Here is a 22,667-nt window from a genome sequence, read left to right on the forward strand (position 1 = left end):
AGAAACAGCAGGAGCGGTAGAGATACTCTGAATGATCGGCTATGAAAAGCCAACTGACAATTACTCCTGAGGTGCTGACCTGTTGCACTCTCACATCCACTGTGATTATTATTATTTGACCATGCTGGTCATTTATGAACATTTGAACATCTTGGCCAAGTTCTGTTATAATCTCCACCTGGCACAGCCAGAAGAGGACTGCCACCCCTCATAGCCTGGTTCCTCTCTAGGTTTCTTCCTAGGTTTTTGCCTTTCTAGGGAGTTTTTCCCTAGCCACCGTGGCTTCTACACCTGCATTGCTTGCTGTTTGTGGTTTTAGGCTGGGTTTCTGTACAGCACTTTGAGATATCAGCTGATGTAAGAAGGGCTAAAAATACATTTGATTTGATTTGTAAAAACACAACCTGATGACACAGTACTGTGTAAAAACACAACCTGATGACACAGTACTGTGTAAAAACACAACCTGATGACACGGTACTGTGTAAAAACACAACCTGATGACACAGTACTGTGTAAAAACACAACCTGATGACACGGTACTGTGTAAAAACACAACCTGATGACACGGTACTGTGTAAAAACACAACCTGATGACACGGTACTGTGTAAAAACACAACCTGATGACACGGTACTGTGTAAAAACACAACCTGATGACACGGTACTGTGTAAAAACACAACCTGATGACACGGTACTGTGTAAAAACACAACCTGATGACACGGTACTGTGTAAAAACACAACCTGATGACACGGTACTGTGTAAAAACACAACCTGATGACACAGTACTGTGTAAAAACACAACCTGATGACACAGTACTGTGTAAAAACACAACCTGATGACACAGTACTGTGTAAAAACACAACCTGATGACACAGTACTGTGTAAAAACACAACCTGATGACACAGTACTGTGTAAAAACACAACCTGATGACACAGTACTGTGTAAAAACACAACCTGTGGCGACTTTATTCTCTTAAGTATAGCGCACATACAAATAATCTGTACAATCATGATGACCTTTCACAACATGTCTGAGGTTCACTCTCGTTGTCCCCAGGGTGTTGAGAGCAGAGTCAGACAACAAAACAACCAGTGTGGTTAAAAACAGGACGTCAGATCAGCTCTGAGTAGAAGTTTCCTCTAAGCCACAGATCTAGGATCAGATTACCCATCAAACAATGTCTGACCCCAGACCAGTAGTTAGAGGCATTGTCTACCAACTCCCTAGTAGTGTCTCAATAGCAGAATCGCTATACTCAGAAGTCCTAATGTTGGATACAAACAAGCAGCATTATGTTGTCACCCAGAGTCACATTTGTTTGTTTTTCAAGCTACAGAAAACAATATTTTAGATAAAGCAGGTTTTTAAAGAGTTAAAACAGTTTCGTGTTTCCTTTTTGCCTTGGAAAGTGGAGTATCATAGTATAGTGATACTGGTATTGTGACCAGAGCTACCCTAGTTAGAGCCAACTTGCCAGTGTGTGGGTTAGCTGTTGGATGTGGAGCCTGGCTCTGGAGACTGGAGGAACTCATAGGTCAGCTGTTGGATGTGGAGCCTGGCTCTGGAGACTGGAGGAACTCATAGGTCAGCTGTTGGATGTGGAGCCTGGCTCTGGGGACTGGAGGAACTCATAGGTCAGCTGTTGGATGTGGAGCCTGGCTCAGGAGACTGGAGGAACTCATAGGTCAGCTGTTGGATGTGGAGCCTGGCTCTGGGGACTGGAGGAACTCATAGGTCAGCTGTTGGATGTGGAGCCTGGCTCTGGGGACTGGAGGAACTCATAGGTCAGCTGTTGGATGTGGAGCCTGGCTCAGGAGACTGGAGGAACTCATAGGTCAGCTGTTGGATGTGGAGCCTGGCTCAGGAGACTGGAGGAACTCATAGGTCAGCTGTTGGATGTGGAGCCTGGCTCTGGGGACTGGAGGAACTCATAGGTCAGCTGTTGGATGTGGAGCCTGGCTCAGGAGACTGGAGGAACTCATAGGTCAGCTGTTGGATGTGGAGCCTGGCTCTGGGGACTGGAGGAACTCATAGGTCAGCTGTTGGATGTGGAGCCTGGCTCTGGGGACTGGAGGAACTCATAGGTCAGCTGTTGGATGTGGAGCCTGGCTCTGGGGACTGGAGGAACTCATAGGTTAGCTGTTGGATGTGGAGCCTGGCTCTGGGGACTGGAGGAACTCATAGGTCAGCTGTTGGATGTGGAGCCTGGCTCTGGGGACTGGAGGAACTCATAGGTTAGCTGTTGGATGTGGAGCCTGGCTCTGGAGACTGGAGGAACTCATAGGTCAGCTGTTGGATGTGGAGCCTGGCTCTGGGGACTGGAGGAACTCATAGGTCAGCTGTTGGCTGTGGAGCCTGGCTCTGGGGACTGGAGGAACTCATAGGTCAGCTGTTGGATGTGGAGCCTGGCTCTGGGGACTGGAGGAACTCATAGGTCAGCTGTTGGATGTGGAGCCTGGCTCTGGGGACTGGAGGAACTCATAGGTTAGCTGTTGGCTGTGGAGCCTGGCTCTGGGGACTGGAGGAACTCATAGGTCAGCTGTTGGATGTGGAGCCTGGCTCTGGGGACTGGAGGAACTCATAGGTTAGCTGTTGGATGTGGAGCCTGGCTCTGGAGACTGGAGGAACTCATAGGTCAGCTGTTGGATGTGGAGCCTGGCTCTGGAGACTGGAGGAACTCATAGGTCAGCTGTTGGATGTGGAGCCTGGCTCTGGGGACTGGAGGAACTCATAGGTCAGCTGTTGGATGTGGAGCCTGGCTCTGGGGACTGGAGGAACTCATAGGTCAGCTGTTGGATGTGGAGCCTGGCTCAGGAGACTGGAGGAACTCATAGGTCAGCTGTTGGATGTGGAGCCTGGCTCTGGGGACTGGAGGAACTCATAGGTCAGCTGTTGGATGTGGAGCCTGGCTCTGGGGACTGGAGGAACTCATAGGTTAGCTGTTGGATGTGGAGCCTGGCTCTGGAGACTGGAGGAACTCATAGGTCAGCTGTTGGATGTGGAGCCTGGCTCTGGGGACTGGAGGAACTCATAGGTCAGCTGTTGGCTGTGGAGCCTGGCTCTGGGGACTGGAGGAACTCATAGGTCAGCTGTTGGATGTGGAGCCTGGCTCTGGGGACTGGAGGAACTCATAGGTCAGCTGTTGGATGTGGAGCCTGGCTCTGGGGACTGGAGGAACTCATAGGTTAGCTGTTGGCTGTGGAGCCTGGCTCTGGGGACTGGAGGAACTCATAGGCCAGCTGTTGGATGTGGAGCCTGGCTCTGGGGACTGGAGGAACTCATAGGTTAGCTGTTGGATGTGGAGCCTGGCTCTGGAGACTGGAGGAACTCATAGGTCAGCTGTTGGATGTGGAGCCTGGCTCTGGAGACTGGAGGAACTCATAGGTCAGCTGTTGGATGTGGAGCCTGGCTCTGGGGACTGGAGGAACTCATACGGGTCATGAACCATCTCAGACTGGTCACCAACACCCAGGTGTGAGGGACTCCCTGAGGAGGAACATAGAAAAACAGGACCAACGGTCATTGAAACAAAGCACATAAATCACGTCTATAAAGCCTTTGAAACGTTGAAACCCATGCCTCCTTATAACATTTTACATGATATTTATTAATTTGGTAGAAGCTCTTATCCAGACCGTCTTTCCTTACAGCTTTAAGTGACTGATGGGACATACCGAGCCTGTAAGTGTCTACAAGGCACAAAATGGCAACTGGCACAGACAAATCCTGCATGTTTCTGACACTGACTTAGCGAGGCAGTTGGAAGAGCTCCTTTCTACGTCCCAAATGGCACCCTATTCCCTACATAGTGCACTACTTTTGACCAGAGCTCTCTTGGCTCTGGTCAAAAGTAGTGCACTATATAGGGAATAGGGCACCATTTGGGACTTACTAACTGATACAGCCAGGCAAGTGGATGAGGTCCAGACAGTGTTGTCCTGCAGTCCTTACCCAGGTGGTGCTGGTCCCTGTCTGAGGTCCCTGACAGGGAGGAGAGGTTAGAGGAGGGTCTGGAGCCTCCCCTCTCCACCTGGCCTTCCTGGAACTCCTGCAGCAGCTTGGCTGCCTCCTCAAAGTGCTGCTGGCTGACCCCGTCTTCATGCTCCGGCTCCTTCTTCACTGACTTCCCTGAGAGGAGAGGAGGGACACAGGGAAGACCATTACAGTCATACAAGTGATGAAGATGACAGGGTCTGCATACCGAACAGCACCCTATTCCCTATATAGTGCACTACTTTAGGGCTATGGTAAACAATCACTATAAAGAGTGTGTGTGTCTGTGTTTTGTGTGTGTGTGTGCCTGTGTGGGTCTGTGTGTGTCTGTGTGTGTGTCTGTGTCTGGGTGTGTGTCTGTGTGTGTCTGTGTGTGTGTCTGTGTGTGTGTTTGTGTGTGTCTGTGTGTGTCTGTGTGTGTCTGTGTGTGTGCCTGTGTGTGTGCCTGTGTGTGCGCTGTGTGTGTGCCTGTGTGTGTCTGTGTGTGTGCCTGTGTGTGCCTGTGTGTGTGCCTGTGTGTGTGCCTGTGTGTGTGTGTGTGTATGTCTGTATGGGGGTGGTGGTAAACACACAGGTGGTTAAGATAATGGAAGCGATACTACTGATTGACAACCAGGTAGGATTATCACCTAAAGAGTTGAGCATGGACATCTCCAGAGACATGTCAGAGTAGCTCTTCATGGACATGAAGTCCAGCACTGAGCTGCCCTCTCCCAGACCTGTCCCATCAGCCATCTGGGCAAATAAACACACAGATCTGGAGGATCAACCATGTGGGGCAAGCAAGATGGACACACACACACACACACACACACACACACACACACACACACCACAACACAAAAAACACACACACACAAAAAAACACACACACACAACACACACACACACAACAAACACACACACACACACAGTAAGCATATTCAATTGAACAGCTGTAAAATACTTTACCTGCATATCGTAAATGTTGTTCTTGGTTTCATCCGGTAACGCCATGTTTCTTTTCTGAAACACAAGACGACATGTTACAACCACATTAACATAATGTATATATACCCAGCTTCTACCACTAGTTAAAACTAGTTAACATAATGTATATATACCCAGCTTCTACCACTAGTTAAAACTAGTTAACATCATGTATATATACCCAGCTTCTACCACTAGTTAAAACTAGTTAACGTCATGTATATATACCCAGCCTCTACCACTAGTTAATATAATGTATATATACCCAGCTTCTACCACTAGTTAAAACTAGTTAACATCATGTATATATACCCAGCTTCTACCACTAGTTAAAACTAGTTAACATAATGTATATATACACCCAGCTTCTACCACTAGTTAAAATATAATGTATATATACACCCAGCTTCTACCACTAGTTAAAACTAGTTAACATAATGTATATATACACCCAGCTTCTACCACTAGTTAAAACTAGTTAACATGTGTATATACCCAGCTTCTACCACTAGAACTAGTTAACATAATGTATATATACACCCAGCTTCTACCACTAGTTAAAACTAGTTAATATAATGTATATAACCCAGCTTCTACAGTACACTAGTTAACATAATGTATATATACACCCAGCTTCTACCACTAGTTAAAACTAGTTAACATGTGTATATACCCAGCTTCTAAAACGAGTTAAAACTAGTTAACATAATGTATATATACACCCAGCTTCTACCACTAGTTAAAACTAGTTAACATGTGTATATACCCAGCTTCTAAAACTAGTTAAAACTAGTTAACATAATGTATATACACCCAGCTTCTACCACTAGTTAAAACTAGTTAACATAATGCATATATACACCCAGCTTCTACCACTAGTTAAAACTAGTTAATATAATGTATATATACACCCAGCTTCTACCACTAGTTAAAACTAGTTAACATAATGTATATATACCCAGCTTCTACCACTAGTTAATATAATGTATATATACCCAGCTTCTACCACTAGTTAAAACTAGTTAACATAATGTACATATATACCCAGCTTCTACCACTAGTTAAAACTAGTTAATATAATGTACATATACCCAGCTTCTACCACTAGTTAAAACTAGTTAATATAATGCATATATATACCCAGCTTCTACCACTAGTTAATATAATGTACATATACCCAGCTTCTACCACTAGTTAAAACTAGTTAATATAATGTATATACACCCAGCTTCTACCTCTAGTTAAAACTAGTTAACATAATGTATATATACACCCAGCTTCTACCACTAGTTAATATAATGTATTGTGGCAAAGAAGGGGGTCGAGTGATAAATGGCAGATATGTGAGGGCAGAACTAATAAACGGGCTCCGCCCGATCACTAAAATGGCCACCCCGATCAGAACTACAGATCACAAAATGGCCGACTGCCAAAACTACAATTCCCAGAAGCAAGGGGACCCCTCAGAAGGTGGAGCCGACCCACAGATAAAAGGTCAAGAAAAACCAGGAAGAGAGAGAGAGGGCGGGAAGGATCTATGAACCATAGAGAAAGAGACAATCTACATTGGCTGGATTTACCGTGTACGAGCTGGACTGTTTTGGACTTACCTGTTGGCGTTTAGACCTGGACCTACCGAGAACCAGATTTGTGTACCGAACCCTGCTATCCTTGACCTTACCTGTGGCCTGGGTGGACCAGGACAGCGAAACAAACACACAGGTACTGTCATGTTCGAAAGAACTTTCATTCTGGGCTGACTTTGGTGACAGTTTCCCACTTAATTTGTGACAAACGCTCCTAACTTTTAAGAGGTTTGCCACACGTGGTGGAGAATGTGGGCACTGGATTAACCATACCGCTAGTTAGGTAGAAAAAATTTAAATTAAAAAAAAAAGTTTAGTTAGCACTCCAAAGGGGAGTCAGGTTTTTTTGTTTTTTTGTGGCTTTGTTTGGTTAGGACAGTTTTTTTCAGGAAAATGAGTATGGAGGGAGCCATACAGGCCCTGTTACAAGCGGCGGCCGCCCAACAAGAGGCAACTAGAGCTCAACAAATAGCTCATCAGGATGCAATGCGAATGTATCAGGACACGTTACAGGTCCAGCACCGCACCAACCAGCTGCTCAGAGAAGAGCAAGAGAGAAACACCCGGGAGTTAAGAGAAGGCCTAAAGGGGCTAGCGGACCAAATTGGGGCTCAGTTACCAGGTGCAAATACCCAAAGGTGGGCCAATCATTTTCTTAAAAAAATGACAGCGCAGGATGATGTGGAAGCATATCTTACCACCTTCGAAAGGACGGCAGAGAGGGAGAAGTGGCCGAAAGAAGAATGGGCAGGGCTTCTGGCACCATACCTGGCAGGGGACGCTCAAAAAGCATATTTCGACCTGGAGTTGAAGGATGCACAGGATTACGATAAACTCAAGGGAGAGATTCTGACTAGACTGGGAGTGACCGATACCGGGGGCACACCGCTTCCACCAGTGGTCCTACAGACCGGGACAACCCCCCGAACACAGATGTTCGACTTGATTCACCTGGCACGGAAATGGTTGCGACCGGAGACCCGTTCGTCCGCCGAGGTCGTCGAGACCATCGTACTCAACCAGTTTCAGCGAGGTCTACCCCAAGAAGTGCGACGATGGGTTGGCCAGAACGAGGTACTTTCCGCCGACCATCTCGTGGGCCTGGTTGAACGGTATTGTACGGTAGGAACAGCTGAGCAGGCGCAGGAGGAAAGATTCCCATTCCCCAGGCCTGGGCGAACCAGCGGACAGGGTAAGACTGTCCCAACAGGGGGAGGGGGAGGAGAGCAGCGTGGGGCCATGAGGAAAGAATCAGAATCGGGCCGAGACACTAAGGGAAAAACCGGAAACCGGGACTGGGGGTCGAGGAGGTCTCCCCCGGAACCCTATTATCTGTTACAATTGTAATCGACCGGGACATATTGCAGCCTACTGCCCTATTAAAGAAGAGCCAATGCAATGTAACCTCGGTGAAAAAGAAGATGAGATATGGTATGCATGTCCCGTGGTAACCACTGTACTTGAAAGATCAAGAAACAAACATATGTGCAGGGTGAAGGTTGAAGGGAAGGAGGTTGAAGCACTACTGGATTCCGGCAGTATGCTAACCCTGGTCGTTGCAAACCTAGTGCCGACGCATAAACTGGATACAAGTCAGGATATCAGTGTTACGTGCATTCATGGGGATACCCGTCTGTACCCCACAGCATTAGTGAGCATACAAACAGAGGACGGTCTGCTGGATTATGAGGTCGGCGTGGTCCCAAAGATGCCATATGATGTAATATTGGGTAGATACTTTCCTAACTTTGCGAAGTTAGGTCAAAAGAACGGCATATTTGAGAAGCCAACAACCCTGACCAAGCAGGAAGAAGCATGGGGCCTTCAACCAAGGCCAAGAAAAGAGGTCTCCCAGGGGCCAACCTCACAGGTACTAGTAGGGGAGGATGAGGATGAAGTGGCAAACCTCGTTGATAATGAACAGCCCAGTACTAGTGGGGCTGGGGTCGATCTGAATCCAGAGGACGACTATCTAGAACCAGCAGACCTGGCAGGGTCCATGACTAATTCCGGGACGGCCCAACACCAGGATCCAACCCTGCAGCAAGCCAGAGCAGACGTGCAGGTCGTAGATGGTACTCCCATAAATGATAGGATGATGCCTAATAGTTTTCCCCACTTCATCATGAAAAATGGTTTGGTGTACAGAGTCTCAAAAATAGGGGTTGATGTGGTGGAACAGTTGTTGGTCCCCACCCGGTACAGGAAGACAGTACTGGATCTAGCTCATGGGCACATTCTGGGTGGACACCTTGGTATCGATAAAACCCGAGACCGGATTGTAAGGAGGTTTTACTGGCCAGGAATTCAGGCTGAAGTGGCTCGGCATTGTGGAGAGTGCCCGGAGTGCCAGGTAACAGCTCCCCGACCAGCGTTTAGAAGCCCGTTAGTGCCACTCCCCATAATCGAAACGCCATTTGAGAGGATAGCGATGGACATAGTGGGCCCACTACCCAAATCTGCCAGAGGGCACCAATACATTCTGGTCATTCTAGATTATGCCACTCGCTACCCAGAAGCCATTCCCCTTCGGACAATGGCTTCCAAAAATATCGCCAAGGAACTAGTGCTATTGTTCACCAGGGTTGGGGTCCCAAAGGAGATCCTTACTGACCAGGGGACCCCCTTTATGTCCCGCCTTATGGCGGACCTTTGTAAATTGTGGCAGGTGAAACAGTTGAGGACATCGGTTTACCATCCACAGACGGACGGGCTGGTTGAGAGATTCAACCGGACCCTGAAGTCAATGCTCAGGAAGGTAATCGACAAGGATGGGAAAAACTGGGATTGCATGTTGCCATATCTGATGTTTGCCATTAGAGAGGTTCCTCAAGCCTCGCTGGGGTTTTCTCCCTTCGAGCTGGTATATGGGAGGCACCCCGGGGAATCTTAGACATCGCCCGGGAAACCTGGGAACACCAATCCACCCCGTATACTAGTGTCATAGAGCACGTCACGGCAATGCAAAACAGGATAGCCACAGTCATGCCCATCGTCAGAGAGCACATGAGACAAGCACAAGAGCACCAGCGGCACACTTATAACCGGCAGGCTACCCTGAGGGAATTTCAACCGGGAGATAAGGTGTTAGTGCTGATCCCCACGGTAGAGTGCAAACTACTAGCCACATGGAAAGGACCATACGAAGTACTGGAGAGAATAGGAGAAGTTAATTATCGGATCCGACAGCCAGGTCGACGGCCCCAGGAACAGATCTATCACATAAACCTGTTAAAAGCATGGAGAGAGAGAAACACTAATGGTCACGTACCCCACACACACTCAGGAGACAGCTGAAGTAAATATTTCACCTACTTTGTCCCCAGCACAAGTACAGGAAGTAAAGACCCCGATCCAGAAAAACAGAGATGTGTTTTCAGAAGTACCCGGCCGAACTGAGGTTACAGCTCATGATATCGTTTCCCTACCAGGGAGAAAAGTGAGCATGAGGCCATATCGGGTACCCGAGGCTCGACAGGCAGCGATTAGAGCAGAGACGGAGAAAATGTTGACAGCTGGAGTGATCGAAGAGTCACATAGTGAGTGGTCTAGCCCAATTGTGATGGTCTCCAAGCCCGATGGGTCTTTGCGGTTCTGTAACGACTTTCGGAAGGTAAATGAAATCTCCAAGTTTGACGCCTACCCCATGCCCAGAGTAGACGAACTACTGGAGAAAATTGGTAAAGCTCGGTACATTACGACCCTGGACCTGACAAAAGGGTACTGGCAAATTCCTCTGACCCCCAGGGCCAAAGAAAAGACAGCCTTTGCAACCCCTGACGGTTTGTTTCAATACACCGTCATGCCATTCGGCCTACACGGGGCCCCAGCCACCTTTCAACGGCTCATGGACAAGGTCCTAAAACCGCACCAAACATACACCGCAGCTTATTTAGATGACGTGGGGATCTACAGCCCAGATTGGGAATCCCACTTACCCCGGGTACAGGCGGTGTTAGACGCCCTTAGAAAGGCAGGGCTCAAAGGCGAACCCTGCCATGTGTTATGTGGGGTTAGAGGAAACGGAGTATCTGGGATACACAGTGGGAAGAGGATTAATCAAACCCCAACGTAAGAAGGTGGAGGCAATTAGAGAATGGCCAAAACCAGTAAATAAGAAGCAGGTTCGAGCCTTCCTAAGGCTGACCGGGTACTGCCGGAAGTTCATCCCAAGTTATGCCACAGTGGCCGCCCCACTCACCGACATGACTAGAGCCAGAGGGCCAAACATGGTCAAGTGGGATGAAAGGGCCACCAAAGCATTTAGGACATTACAGGAGGCCCTCTGCTGTAATCCAGTACTGGTGGTACCAGAATTTGAGAGAGAGTTTGTGGTTCAGACGGATGCTTCAGAGGTCGGCTTGGGAGCAGTGCTGTCCCAAGAGGTAGAAGGGGTGGAACACCCCATCCTGTTTTTAAGCAGGAAGCTGGAACCACGGGAAACCAACTACTCAGTTGTTGAGAAAGAGGCGCTGGCAGTAAAGTGGGCTCTGGAAAGCCTGAAATACTACCTGCTGAGGCGCCACTTCACCCTCATCAGTGACCATGCACCACTCACCTGGATGGATAGGGCTAAAGAGAAGAACGCTCGGGTGATGCGGTGGTTTTTGAGTCTCCAACCGTTTCACTTTGACTTGAAACACAGAGCAGGAAAGGAAATGGGAAATGTGGATAGGTTATCCCGCATGCACGCATATTTTGCTGCGGTAGCCCGACCTAGGGGTCGGATCTAGGGGGGAGATGTGTGGCAAAGAAGGGGGTCGAGTGATAAATGGCAGATATGTGAGGGCAGAACTAATAAACGGGCTCTGCCCGATCACTAAAATGGCCACCCCGATCAGAACTACAGATCACAAAATGGCCGACTGCCAAAACTACAATTCCCAGAAGCAAGGGGAACCCTCAGAAGGTGGAGCCGACCCACAGATAAAAGGTCAAGAAAAACCAGGAAGAGAGAGAGAGGCGGGAAGGATCTATGAACCATAGAGAAAGAGACAATCTACATTGGCTGGATTTACAGTGTACGAGCTGGACTGTTTTGGACTTACCTGTTGGCGTTTAGACCTGGACCTACCGAGAACCAGATTTGTGTACCGAACCCTGCTATCCTTGACCTTACCTGTGGCCTGGGTGGACCAGGACAGCGAAACAAACACACAGGTACTGTCATGTTCGAAAGAACTTTCATTCTGGGCTGACTTTGGTGACAGTTTCCCACTTAATTTGTGACAAACGCTCCTAACTTTGAAGACGTTTGCCACAGTATATATATATACCCAGCTTCTACCACTAGTTAACATAATGTATATATATACCCAGCTTCTACCACTTGTTAACATAATGTATATATAGACCCAGCTTCTACCACTAGTTAATATAATGTATATATACACCCAGCTTCTACCAAAAACTAGTTAACATAATGTATATATATACCCAGCTTCTACCACTAGTTAATATAATGTATATATACACCCAGCTTCTACCACTAGTTAAAATATAATGTATATATACACCCAGCTTCTACCACTAGTTAACATAATGTATATATATACCCAGCTTCTACCACTTACGAGTTAACATAATGATATATACACCCAGCTTCTACCACTAGTTAACATAATGTATATATATACCCAGCTTCTACCACTAGTTAATATAATGTATATATACACCCAGCTTCTACCACTAGTTAAAACGAGTTAACATAATGTATATATACCCAGCTTCTACCACTAGTTAAAACGAGTTAACATAATGTCTATATACCCAGCTTCTACCACTAGTTAAAACGAGTTAACATAATGTATATACACCCAGCTTCTACCACTAGTTAAAACGAGTTAACATAATGTATATACACCCAGCTTCTACCACTAGTTAAAACGAGTTAACATAATGTATATACACCCAGCTTCTACCACTAGTTAAAACGAGTTAACATATTGTATATACACCCAGCTTCTACCACTAGTTAAAACTAGTTAACATAATGTATATACACCCAGCTTCTACCACTAGTTAAAACTAGTTAACATAATGTATATACACCCAGCTTCTACCACTAGTTAAAACTAGTTAACATAATGTATATACACCCAGCTTCTACCACTAGTTAAAATGAGTTAACATAATGTAAATACACCCAGCTTCTACCACTAGTTAAAACGAGTTAACATAATGTATATACACCCAGCTTCTACCACTAGTTAAAACTAGTTAACATAATGTATATACACCCAGCTTCTACCACTAGTTAATATAATGTATATATACCCAGCTTCTACCACTAGTTAAAACTAGTTAACATAATGCATATATACACCCAGCTTCTACCACTAGTTAAAACTAGTTAACATAATGTATATATACACCCAGCTTCTACCACTAGTTAATATAATGTATATATACCCAGCTTCTACCACTAGTTAAAACTAGTTAACATAATGTATATATACACCCAGCTTCTACCACTAGTTAATTTAAATAATGTATATACACCCAGCTTCTACCACTAGTTAAAACTAGTTAACATAATGTATATATACCCAGCTTCTACCACTAGTTAAAACTAGTTAACATAATGTATATATACACCCACACGGTGTACTTTAGGAAGTCATGCGTGACAGTGTCCCCCCCAGACGGCCCGGGTCAAAGGTAGAGCCCTAGATAGGGCATAGGGGGGCCATTTGGGGCCCAGCCTGTATGAGTGGTTAATGGGGTACAGACCTGTCTGATCTGGTAGACAGCCTTAGAGTGATCCCCTGCAGTCATCTTATCCAGCAGCCCGTCAACCAAACGTTTAGTAACGTTCCCACAACCTTTAACAAACTCCTGAATACTGGAATGAGGAAGGAGACAGCATTTATACAGTGTGTATATATACTACAATGTTAAGGCTTTTTCATACAGCACGTTAGATGTGCACTGCACGTAGGGTTGCAAAATTGCGGTAAATTTCCCCAAAATCCCAGGATTTCCTTATTATTGCATCCTGATTCCAGGAATGGTCTGATGGGAACCCTAACTCCAGTAATGATGCGAGTGCTGCTACAGCATTGACTAACCTGAGAGCACACTGTACCCCAGTCTCGTCCCCGTAGGCTGAGTACAGCAGGTCCATCTCATCAGGCAGCAGGTCTGGGTAGATGGAGTTGTTCTGTAGGGTCTGGGTGTTATAGGTACTGCTCAGGAACGTCACTACACACACACACACACACACCGAGCAGAGGAAGGAAGCCTTGGAAGAAATTCTCTCTCATCATAGCCAACATTATGAAAGACAGAAACTAAAACTTCTACGCAGCAGGAGGTCACATTGACTTTTTACATTGTCAGGACATGTATCAAACGTGTTAGCTAACAGCTAAGCAGCTTTGCACTTTCTATACATACCCTTGTGTCTCCTGTCATCTTTAAAACCCAGTGTTGTTAATCCAGGTAGGAGCTTATTGGACAGAGAGCTCAGGTCCACAGGGTGGGTCTCCTCCTCTGGGAAGCAGAGACAGAACAGGTTCTTCCCTCTGTGTCATGTAGTACAGAACATCTTGGACATTTATCAGATACACTACATCTATACAGGTTCTATATCTGTGTCCCAAATGGCAGCCTATTCCCTATGTAGTGCACTACTTTTGACCAGGGTCCATAGGGCTCTATATAGTACACTATATAGTAGTGTACTATATAGGGAATAGGCTGCCATTTGGGACTGTGAGTTTCCCACTGGATAATACCCTAGAAAAGTAGGGAACAAACCTTTTGCTTCTGGATTCAGCTGATTCACTACAGTGTACAACAGATTACCATCAGGCTCTTTCCTCAGGTAACCCATCTGAAAATACAGGGACACAAGAACCATGTGGTCACAGGGACACTAGAACCATGTGGTCACCGGGACACTAGAACCATGTGGTCACAGGGACACTAGAACCATGTGGTCACCGGGACACTAGAACCATGTGGTCACAGGGACACTAGAACCATGTGGTCACCGGGACACTAGAACCATGTGGTCACCGGGACACTAGAACCATGTGGTCACCGGGACACTAGAACATGGTCACCGGGACACTAGAACCATGTGGTCACCGGGACACTAGAACCATGTGGTCACCGGGACACTAGAACCATGTGGTCACCGGGACACTAGAACCATGTGGTCACCGGGACACTAGAACCATGTGGTCACCGGGACACTAGAACCATGTGGTCACCGGGACACTAGAACCATGTGGTCACCGAGAAAACTGAACATAGATCAACCCTGGCATCCACTTTAAATATCCATCTATTAAACCTGACTCAAAGCCAGGGATTCGAACCAGCAACCCTCCGCTTCTCTAACCTCTAGGCTAGCAGTCATATCTGATTAAAACAGACACTGTTGTATTGAGTACAGTACCTTGGACTTGGGAATATAGCAGCTGATCATTATATACAGTGTTAATCTTGATTTAACAAGTTTTTGATTACTACATGATTCCATACGTGTTATTTCATAGTTTTGAAATCTTCAGTATTATTCTACAATGTAGAAAACAGTAAAAACAAAGAAAAACCCACTTGAAGAAACCTTTGACTGGTAATGTAATCACTACCGGTCAAACGTTTTAGAACACCTACTCATTCAAGGGTACTATTTTCTATATTGTAGAATAACAGTGAAGACATCAAAACTATGAAATAACACATTTGGAATCATGTAATAACCCCAAAAAGTGTTAAACAAATTCAACATATATTTTATATTTGAGATTCTTCAAATAGCCACCCTTTGCCTTGATGACAGTTTTGCACACCCTTGGCATTCTCTCAACCAGCTTCATGAGGTAGTCACCTGGAATGTATTTCAATTAACAGGTGTGCCTTCTTAAAAGTTAATTTGTGGAATTTCTTTCCTTCTTAATATGTTTGAGCCAATCAGTTGTGCTGTGACAAGGTGGGTGGGTGGGGGCTATACAGAAGATAGCCCTATTTAGTAAAAGACCAAGTCCATATTAACGCAAGAACAGCTCAAATAAGCAAAGAGAAACGACAATACATCATTACTTTAAGACATGAAGGTCAATCAATACAGAAAATGTAAAGAACTTTGAAACTTTCTTCAAGTGCAGTCGCAAAAACCATCAAGCGCTGTGATGAAACTGGCTCTCATGAGGACCGCCACAGGAATGGAAGACCCAGAGTTACCTCTGCTGCAGAGGATAACTTCACTAGAGTTACCAGCATCATAAATTGCAGCCCAAATAAATGCTTCACAGAGTTCAAGTAACAGACACATCTCACCATCAACTGTTCAGAGGAGACTGCGTGAATCAGGCCTTCATGGTCGAATTGCTGCAAAGAAACCACTACTAAAGGACACCAATAAGAAGAATAGACTTGCTTCGGCCAAGAAACACGAGCAATGGACATTAGACCGGTGGAAATTTGTCCTTTGGTCTGGAGTCCAAATTGGAGATTTTTGGCTCCAACCGCTGTGTCTTTGTGAGACGTGGTGTGGGTGAACTGATGATCTCTGCATGTGTATTTCCCACGGTAAAGCATGGAGGAGGTGGTGTTATGGTCTGGGTGTGCTTTTCTGGTGACACTGTGATTTATTTAGAATTCAAGGCACACTTAACCAGCATGGCTACCACAGCATTCTGCAGCGATATGCCATCCCATCTGGTTTTGGACTATCATTTGTTTTTCAACAGGACAATGACCCAACACACCTCCAGGCTGTGTAAGGGCTATTTGACCAAGAAGGAGAGTGATAGAGTGCTGCATCAGGTGACCTGGCCTCCACAATCACCCAACCTCAACTAAATTGAGATGGTTTGGGATGAGTCGGACCGCAGAGTTAAGGAAAAGCAGCCAACAAGTGCTCAGCATATATGGGAACTCCTTCAAGACTGTTGGAAAAGCATTCCAGGTGAAGCTGGTTGAGAGAATGCCAAGAGTGTGCAAAGCTGTCATCAAGGTAAAGGGTGGCTATTTGAAGAATATCAATTTGTTTAACACTTATTTGGTTAATACATGATTCCATATGTGTTATTTTATAGTTTTGATGTCTTCACTATTATTCTACAATGTAGATAATAGTACAAAATTCAGAAAAACCTTGGAATGACTAAGTGTCTCCAAACTTTTGACTGGTACTAATATATATATATATATATATATACACCTTGGAGTTGGGCATGTATCGGTTGATGCGGTCGTGTGCTTCATCTGCAGCGTGCTCCACCAGGGCCAGAACGTGTTCCTCCGCTGTGCTGTCAGTCAGGCTGCAGGCGTTCCCCTCTGGCTCATACAGGTAACAGCTGGGACCACAGAGATGCACAATGTTACTCCACAGATCACTGGTTAATACAGGTAACTCCTGGGACCACGTCTCGCCTAGGGCGGCAGAACAAAAAAATTGCCGCCCCTACAAGAATAGTCCCAGTAAGCAAAATTACGTTGAAAAGACGTCTAAAATAGGTATTTTTTTCCAGATGTTAAGGTTTAGGTTCTGAATAAAAGGTGATTTTCAGTTCTAAATGAAAGTTGAAAAGATTATTTAAATTATTTAATTAATAGACATATATTTTGGGCCAAATCAAGGCTCGTCCAGACCGGACAAAATCTGAAACAAACAGAAGTGTATGATGGGTTCAGAGTTGATCCGGACTGGACTAGAAACACAACGTCCGTGTAAATCAAGGCTAAATCAAAAAAGACGTCAGCATCGGTCTGTGCTTACTGAGGTATAGTGGCTTTATTCATCCTGATTCCTGTCACTAATCAATTTGTCTCTTTAAGCTCTGAATATCAGCTACCCAACTTCATCAGGAGTTATCCTGAGCCTATTTGCAATGTGTTTACACAGCGGGAAATGCAGAAGTATTTAATGTTTTGCTATGATCAGCTCGTAAAAAATTGATGGAAACAAACTTGAAACCACTGACCATGACAATTTAGCCCACGGGATGATACTCCTGGACAAAAGTTGTGAGTAGCCTGATTGTCCATTTTACTTTGACCTGTCCTGTTTTTTTATTGTTTTTTACTTTGACCTGTCCTGTTTTGTTTTTTTACTTTGCCCTGTCCATGTTTGTTAATATGTCAGCAGTTTTTTATTTTGATTAGGCACCATTTAGGCTATTTGATGGGAGAAACCTGCACGATATAAAACGTTTCCATCTCATTACATTGTCATCCATTTTATCTCCAGCCTGTAGGCTACAGAAAAGGACACCTAGTCTTTCTACCTATATCTGTTACATGATGGTGGATTATTTTATTGACGGAATGTTGGTGGTGCGCCGCAGCGACCCCGGAGAGGCATGCTGGGAATGGACAAGATAAATATTTTGAGACTCTTCCTTTGACAAAGTGGCACTGCTTATCATAGGGCGGAATCAGCTCTCACCTAAAAAGCCCTTATGCCACTGACTGAGAAAATGTCATTGTTTTTGGGCAGAATTATGTGAGGTTTTATGTGTTGTTGGAAATGCGTCTTGGTCAGTTTAGCTCAGAAATTGCTAAACTCATAGGCGGCTGCCTAATGAGCGGGCCGGCCCTGGCTGGGACCACAGAGATACACACTGTTACTCTACAGTTTATGGTTATGTAGCATGTTGGATGGAACATGTAGGATACATGAGTCCTACAATGAGCACCATACAGCAGTGGTTTATGGGTCTCATCCATCACATTGTACCAAGCCTGGGATAACAGAAGGGACTACATGAGCAATGACGTCATGTGCACACATGGAGTACATGATGCATGAGACCAACATCTACCGAAGTCAAGACACTGGACTAGAGAGTAGGCCATTCCATTCTACCTGATGACTTCCTTCATATCTTTGATGTCTTTGGGCTGCTTCTTGGATTTCTTGGCCGACGCCGACTCCACGGGCATGGGGATGACCTCCGGAGGGGGCTCCTCAGACGCCACATCCTCGTCCCCTAAAATGGCCGCCTGCTGAGAGAAATCCATGTCCTGCATGAAAGACATGCTGCGCTTCAGTGCTAACAGCCGCTCCTGTAAACAGAGCAGAGCCACAGAAAAAGGGCCAGAGAGAGAGAGAACCACAGAAAGAGAACCACAGGGAGAGAAAGAGAACCAAAAGGAATTGCTTTATACTCCATCTGCCACAACTCAGCCAGAGAGTGATAGGATGGCTGGTGGGATGGGATGGCTGGTGGATGGGATTGTCTGGTGGGATGGCAGGATGAGATGGCAGGATGGGATGGCTGGTAGGATGACTGGTGGGATGGGATGGCAGGATGGGATTGTCTGGTGGGATGGGATTGGCTGGTGGGATGGTTGGTGGGATGGTATTTCAGGATGGGATGGCTGGTGAGATGGAATGGCTGGTGGGATGGCAAGGTAGGATGGTTGTGGGATGGCTGGTGGGATGGGATGTCAGGATGGGATGGCATGGCTGGTGGGATGGAAGGAGAGGATGGTGGTGGGATGGAATTGTCTGGTGGGATGGCTGGTGGGATGGGTGGTGGAATGGGATGTCAGGATGGGATGGCTGGTGGGATGTCAGGATGGGATGGCTGGTGGGATGGTGGTGGAATGGGATGTCAGGATGGGATGGCTGGTGGGATGGTGGTGGAATGGGATGTCAGGATGGGATGGCTGGTGGGATGGGGGGGTGGTGAGTCTAACTGCAATGGTGATGATTGTTAGGAGGGAAAACATTGATCAAACATCTTGAGTCACACGTCTGCCTTCTATCTGCTTAGTTGTTCTACAGTCTCCTGAATGCTCCAGAAATATACAAGGACGTTACAGTGTGGTGTGTCTGTTTGAAGTAAAAACCACACAGAGGCAAATCTGTTTCACAAAGCCAGAGAGGAAGAAGAATGACCAACATGTGTAATGACATAGAGAGAACAGAAAAGGACAAGACAAGGGGAAACAGGACTCCACCAGCATCTGTCACAGGAAAGGGAAATACATGAAATGGATGGGTTATGAACATCAACATGCACAACAAATCATACACTGACAATGACACCTCTATCCTCTCCTTGTAGAGACACTACTCATTACTTTGCTCATCATCTTGAAGCCAGTGTGCAGCAGTTTCTTGGCAGCCTTGTAGTAAACGGTCTCTGGACGGTTATACACCATGGCATTATCACACATCAGCTTGAAGTCCGCCTGCAACAGAGGAAGCAACCGCTTTACAACAACAAGCTCTCCGTCACTCACTTACAAATACAAAACTCATACAAATACTTCAACACAAATATTTGTTTCATTGAAGCAAATAAATATCCTCCTTTGAAAATACGATCAATGTTATGAATGTGACCATTATGTACAGCACACACATTCCTTTCCACAAGTTATATCAACGTGATGATACCAAGGCTCTTTCACAATTCATCTTTCCCTGATTCCTGTATCTTCTATCCTTGTCACCTTGTCAAAATGCTCAAGGGGAGGCACGTTGGACCTTCTCCTCCAATACAGTTGAGAAAGAGGTGAGGAATCACTGAAAGACGTATTGAGGTACATCTCAAAATTCTAATCATGACAGTTCCTGTGATCTGTGATGGACAGATCGCCATGTGGTCGCTTGTAGCATCACCTCACCTTGAACTCTGTGACGGTTTTGTACTCGTTGTCTGTGATCTTGTCGTTCATGGTGCTGAAATCCATGGGGTGTTTGATTATCACAGAGTAACCTGGAGCGATGGCGTCTGTCACTGGGAAAGTGAAGAAGCCATGGGCATCCTTCCTGGAAAGACAAGACAAACAGAATTCTTAGTACCGACTGAACTGACTTTCATGTCACCAACAGGCATAATCCAGAGATGTTTGTGGATCTGTCACTGAACACATTTACATGCGCACAGTATTCCGAATAGTAGCTCATATCCCACTTAAGGTCTTATTCGGGGAAAGCTGTTTACATGCACCTTTGATATCTCGCTCACGAGTATCACTGTGGCCATGAATAAACAGAATAATCCTCATTTAAATTCATATGGGTTAAATGGAATAGTAACTGAAATCTGGACACTGACTGTAGGCTTATAACTTCTCATATGTAGAGTAATATAATATTAACTCCTGCAGAATTACGCATTTCTTAAAGTAAAATTATAAAACAAATGCTAATTTTGTCTCGGGAACAAGAGTGGAGAAATATGATTGAATTCTTTCAGCATCTCTTGAGAAAATGTGACTGGGCGTGTAATATTTGACACGGTTATGCAAGCAGACAGTACTTCAACCACCTAAAATAAGCACCTAAGATGAAAGGGAAAGAGGGAGACCTAGTCAGATGTACAACTAAATGCCTTCAACTGAAATGTGTCTTTTACATTTAACCCAACCCCTCTGAATCAGATGGAAGACTTATAAGCAATGTTTCATGGTTTTCTCAGCTTTTCATTTCCTTAAAACCGGTCAAACGGATGACATTTGGACATTTTGCACAGAACCAATCTTTCCAGTGTTTTGGTGTTATTGCGTTTTTGTCCCTGGTCCCTAAATGCAGAACTAAAACGAAACAGACAATGTTACCGGTGTTAACTAGATTACTGATGCATTCCTTCTATCAGTGTAAGACATTCTGGTGAGCCCTACTTTATTTAGTCTCCTGGGGAAACAAGACATGACAGAAAACAAGCTGCATGTATCTAACTATAGTTGACAAATGGCCTACCAAAATGTAGGAAATTATAATATGGCCTACCAAAATGTAGGAAATTATAATATGGCCTACCAAAATGTAGGAAATTATAATATGGCCTACCAAAATGTAGGAAATGATAATATGGCCTACCAAAATGTAGGAAATGATAATATGGCCTACCAAAATGTAGGAAATGATAATATGGTCTACCAATTGTCGGAAATTATAATATGGCCTACCAAAATGTAGGAAATTATAATATGGCCTACCAAATGTCGGAAATTATAAGCAGAAACTTGTCTAAATTGGGGGTGAAAGTAGCCAGTAGGCTATATGGTCCAGTATGGAGTACAGCTAAATGATTTATTATGGTGGATGGAACTGCACAGGTAGCCTACATTCTGAAGTGAATTGTTTTATGAAAACATCATCACACAACACTCATGATATGTGAAACTGAGCCTGACAGCACAGAACATGAAAACAACACTCATGATATGTGAAACTGAGCCTGACAGCACAGAACATGAAAAACAACACTCATGATATGTGAAACTGAGCCTGACAGCACAGAACATGAAAAACAACACTCATGATATGTGAAACTGAGCTGACAGCACAGAACATGAAAAACAACACTCATGATATGTGAAACTGAGCCTGACAGCACAGAACATGAAAAACAACACTCATGATATGTGAAACTGAGCCTGACAGCGCAGAACATGAAAAACAACACTCATGATATGTGAAACTGAGCCTGACAGCACAGAACATGAAAAACAACACTCATGATATGTGAATCTGACAGCACAGAATGTGAAAAACAACAGTAAACGGGATGAGATGTTGACATGCCACAGTATCCCGTCTAAGATCAGCATATCCCAGGCATCTTATCCTGGTTTTTCATAACCAGGATACAAACTGATATGTTTATACGTGTCAACTCAAAAACAGAATACTTGAGCATTCCGAATAATAACGGGATATTGGTGTTCATGTAAACGTGGCCAATGTTGTCAGAGAGCCTTACCTCTGAAGCTGGCGCAGGAAGTGTTCCAGGAGCTGCTGTCGAGGGGTGCACTCACTCTCTGAGGGGAAGAGACAAACATACAATCACAACCTGTTTTACATTAGCCTTTAACACCTCAGATTACTATGGGTGTACAATGTATGTTATGATTAAGCAATAAGGCCAGAGGGGGTGTGGTATAAGACCAATGTACCACGGCTAAGGGCTGTTCTTACACATGACACAATGTGGAGTGCCTGGATACAGCCCTTAGCCGTGGTAACAAACCCCTGAGGTGCCTTATTGCTATTACAAACTGGTTACCAACGGAATTAGAGCAGTAAAAAAATGTTTTTTGTCATACCCGTGGTATACAGTCTGATATACCACAGCTGTCAGCCAATCAGCATTCAGGGCTGGAACCACTCAGCTTATAATCAGTAATAACATG

The 22,667-nt window shown here is 45.1% G+C and overlaps 1 protein-coding gene across 5 annotated transcripts; it reads right to left on the minus strand.

Annotated features, from left to right (window-relative positions):
• Window positions 1–695: 695 nt before the first annotated feature.
• On the minus strand, window positions 696–22,443 carry LOC106595139 (bromodomain-containing protein 9). 5 transcript variants are annotated; one of them, XR_006767633.1, is made up of 14 exons: window positions 22,238–22,443; window positions 20,154–20,298; window positions 19,605–19,715; window positions 18,382–18,581; window positions 16,735–16,870; window positions 14,319–14,394; window positions 13,956–14,051; window positions 13,628–13,760; window positions 13,290–13,401; window positions 4,954–5,007; window positions 4,632–4,737; window positions 3,961–4,137; window positions 963–3,495; window positions 696–931 (listed from the first exon to the last, which is right to left on the minus strand). XR_006767633.1 is itself a non-coding variant. In XM_045713675.1 (14 exons), the coding sequence occupies exons 2-14, from the start codon at window positions 20,217–20,219 to the stop codon at window positions 3,395–3,397; spliced, it is 1,311 nt and encodes a 436-aa protein (XP_045569631.1). In that variant the 5' UTR covers window positions 20,220–20,298; window positions 22,238–22,443; the 3' UTR covers window positions 913–3,394. The 5 variants fall into 5 exon arrangements, 4 of the variants coding, with proteins under 4 accessions (XP_045569631.1, XP_045569633.1, XP_045569632.1 ...); XM_045713675.1 differs by adding an exon at window positions 19,482–19,487 and having other exon boundaries at window positions 913–3,495; window positions 18,382–18,518; XM_045713677.1 differs by having other exon boundaries at window positions 913–3,495; window positions 18,382–18,518.
• Between the last annotated feature and the right edge of the window lie 224 nt (window positions 22,444–22,667).

Source organism: Salmo salar, unplaced genomic scaffold, assembly GCF_905237065.1.
Source record: "Salmo salar unplaced genomic scaffold, Ssal_v3.1, whole genome shotgun sequence".
NCBI classification, from domain to species: Eukaryota; Metazoa; Chordata; class Actinopteri; order Salmoniformes; family Salmonidae; genus Salmo; species Salmo salar.

Bases quoted from the DNA above. Each gene is read 5' to 3' on its own strand.
- LOC106595139 (XM_045713674.1), bottom strand. From the start codon at position 20,219: ATGGATTTCAGCACCATGAACGACAAGATCACAGACAACGAGTACAAA. The intron at 18,582-19,604 runs GTAATGAGTAGT...CTCTGTTTACAG, and splicing joins GCTTCAAGATGATGAGCAAA to GAGCGGCTGTTAGCACTGAA. The intron at 14,052-14,318 runs GTTTGTTCCCTA...TCTGCTTCCCAG, and splicing joins GCTGAATCCAGAAGCAAAAG to AGGAGGAGACCCACCCTGTG.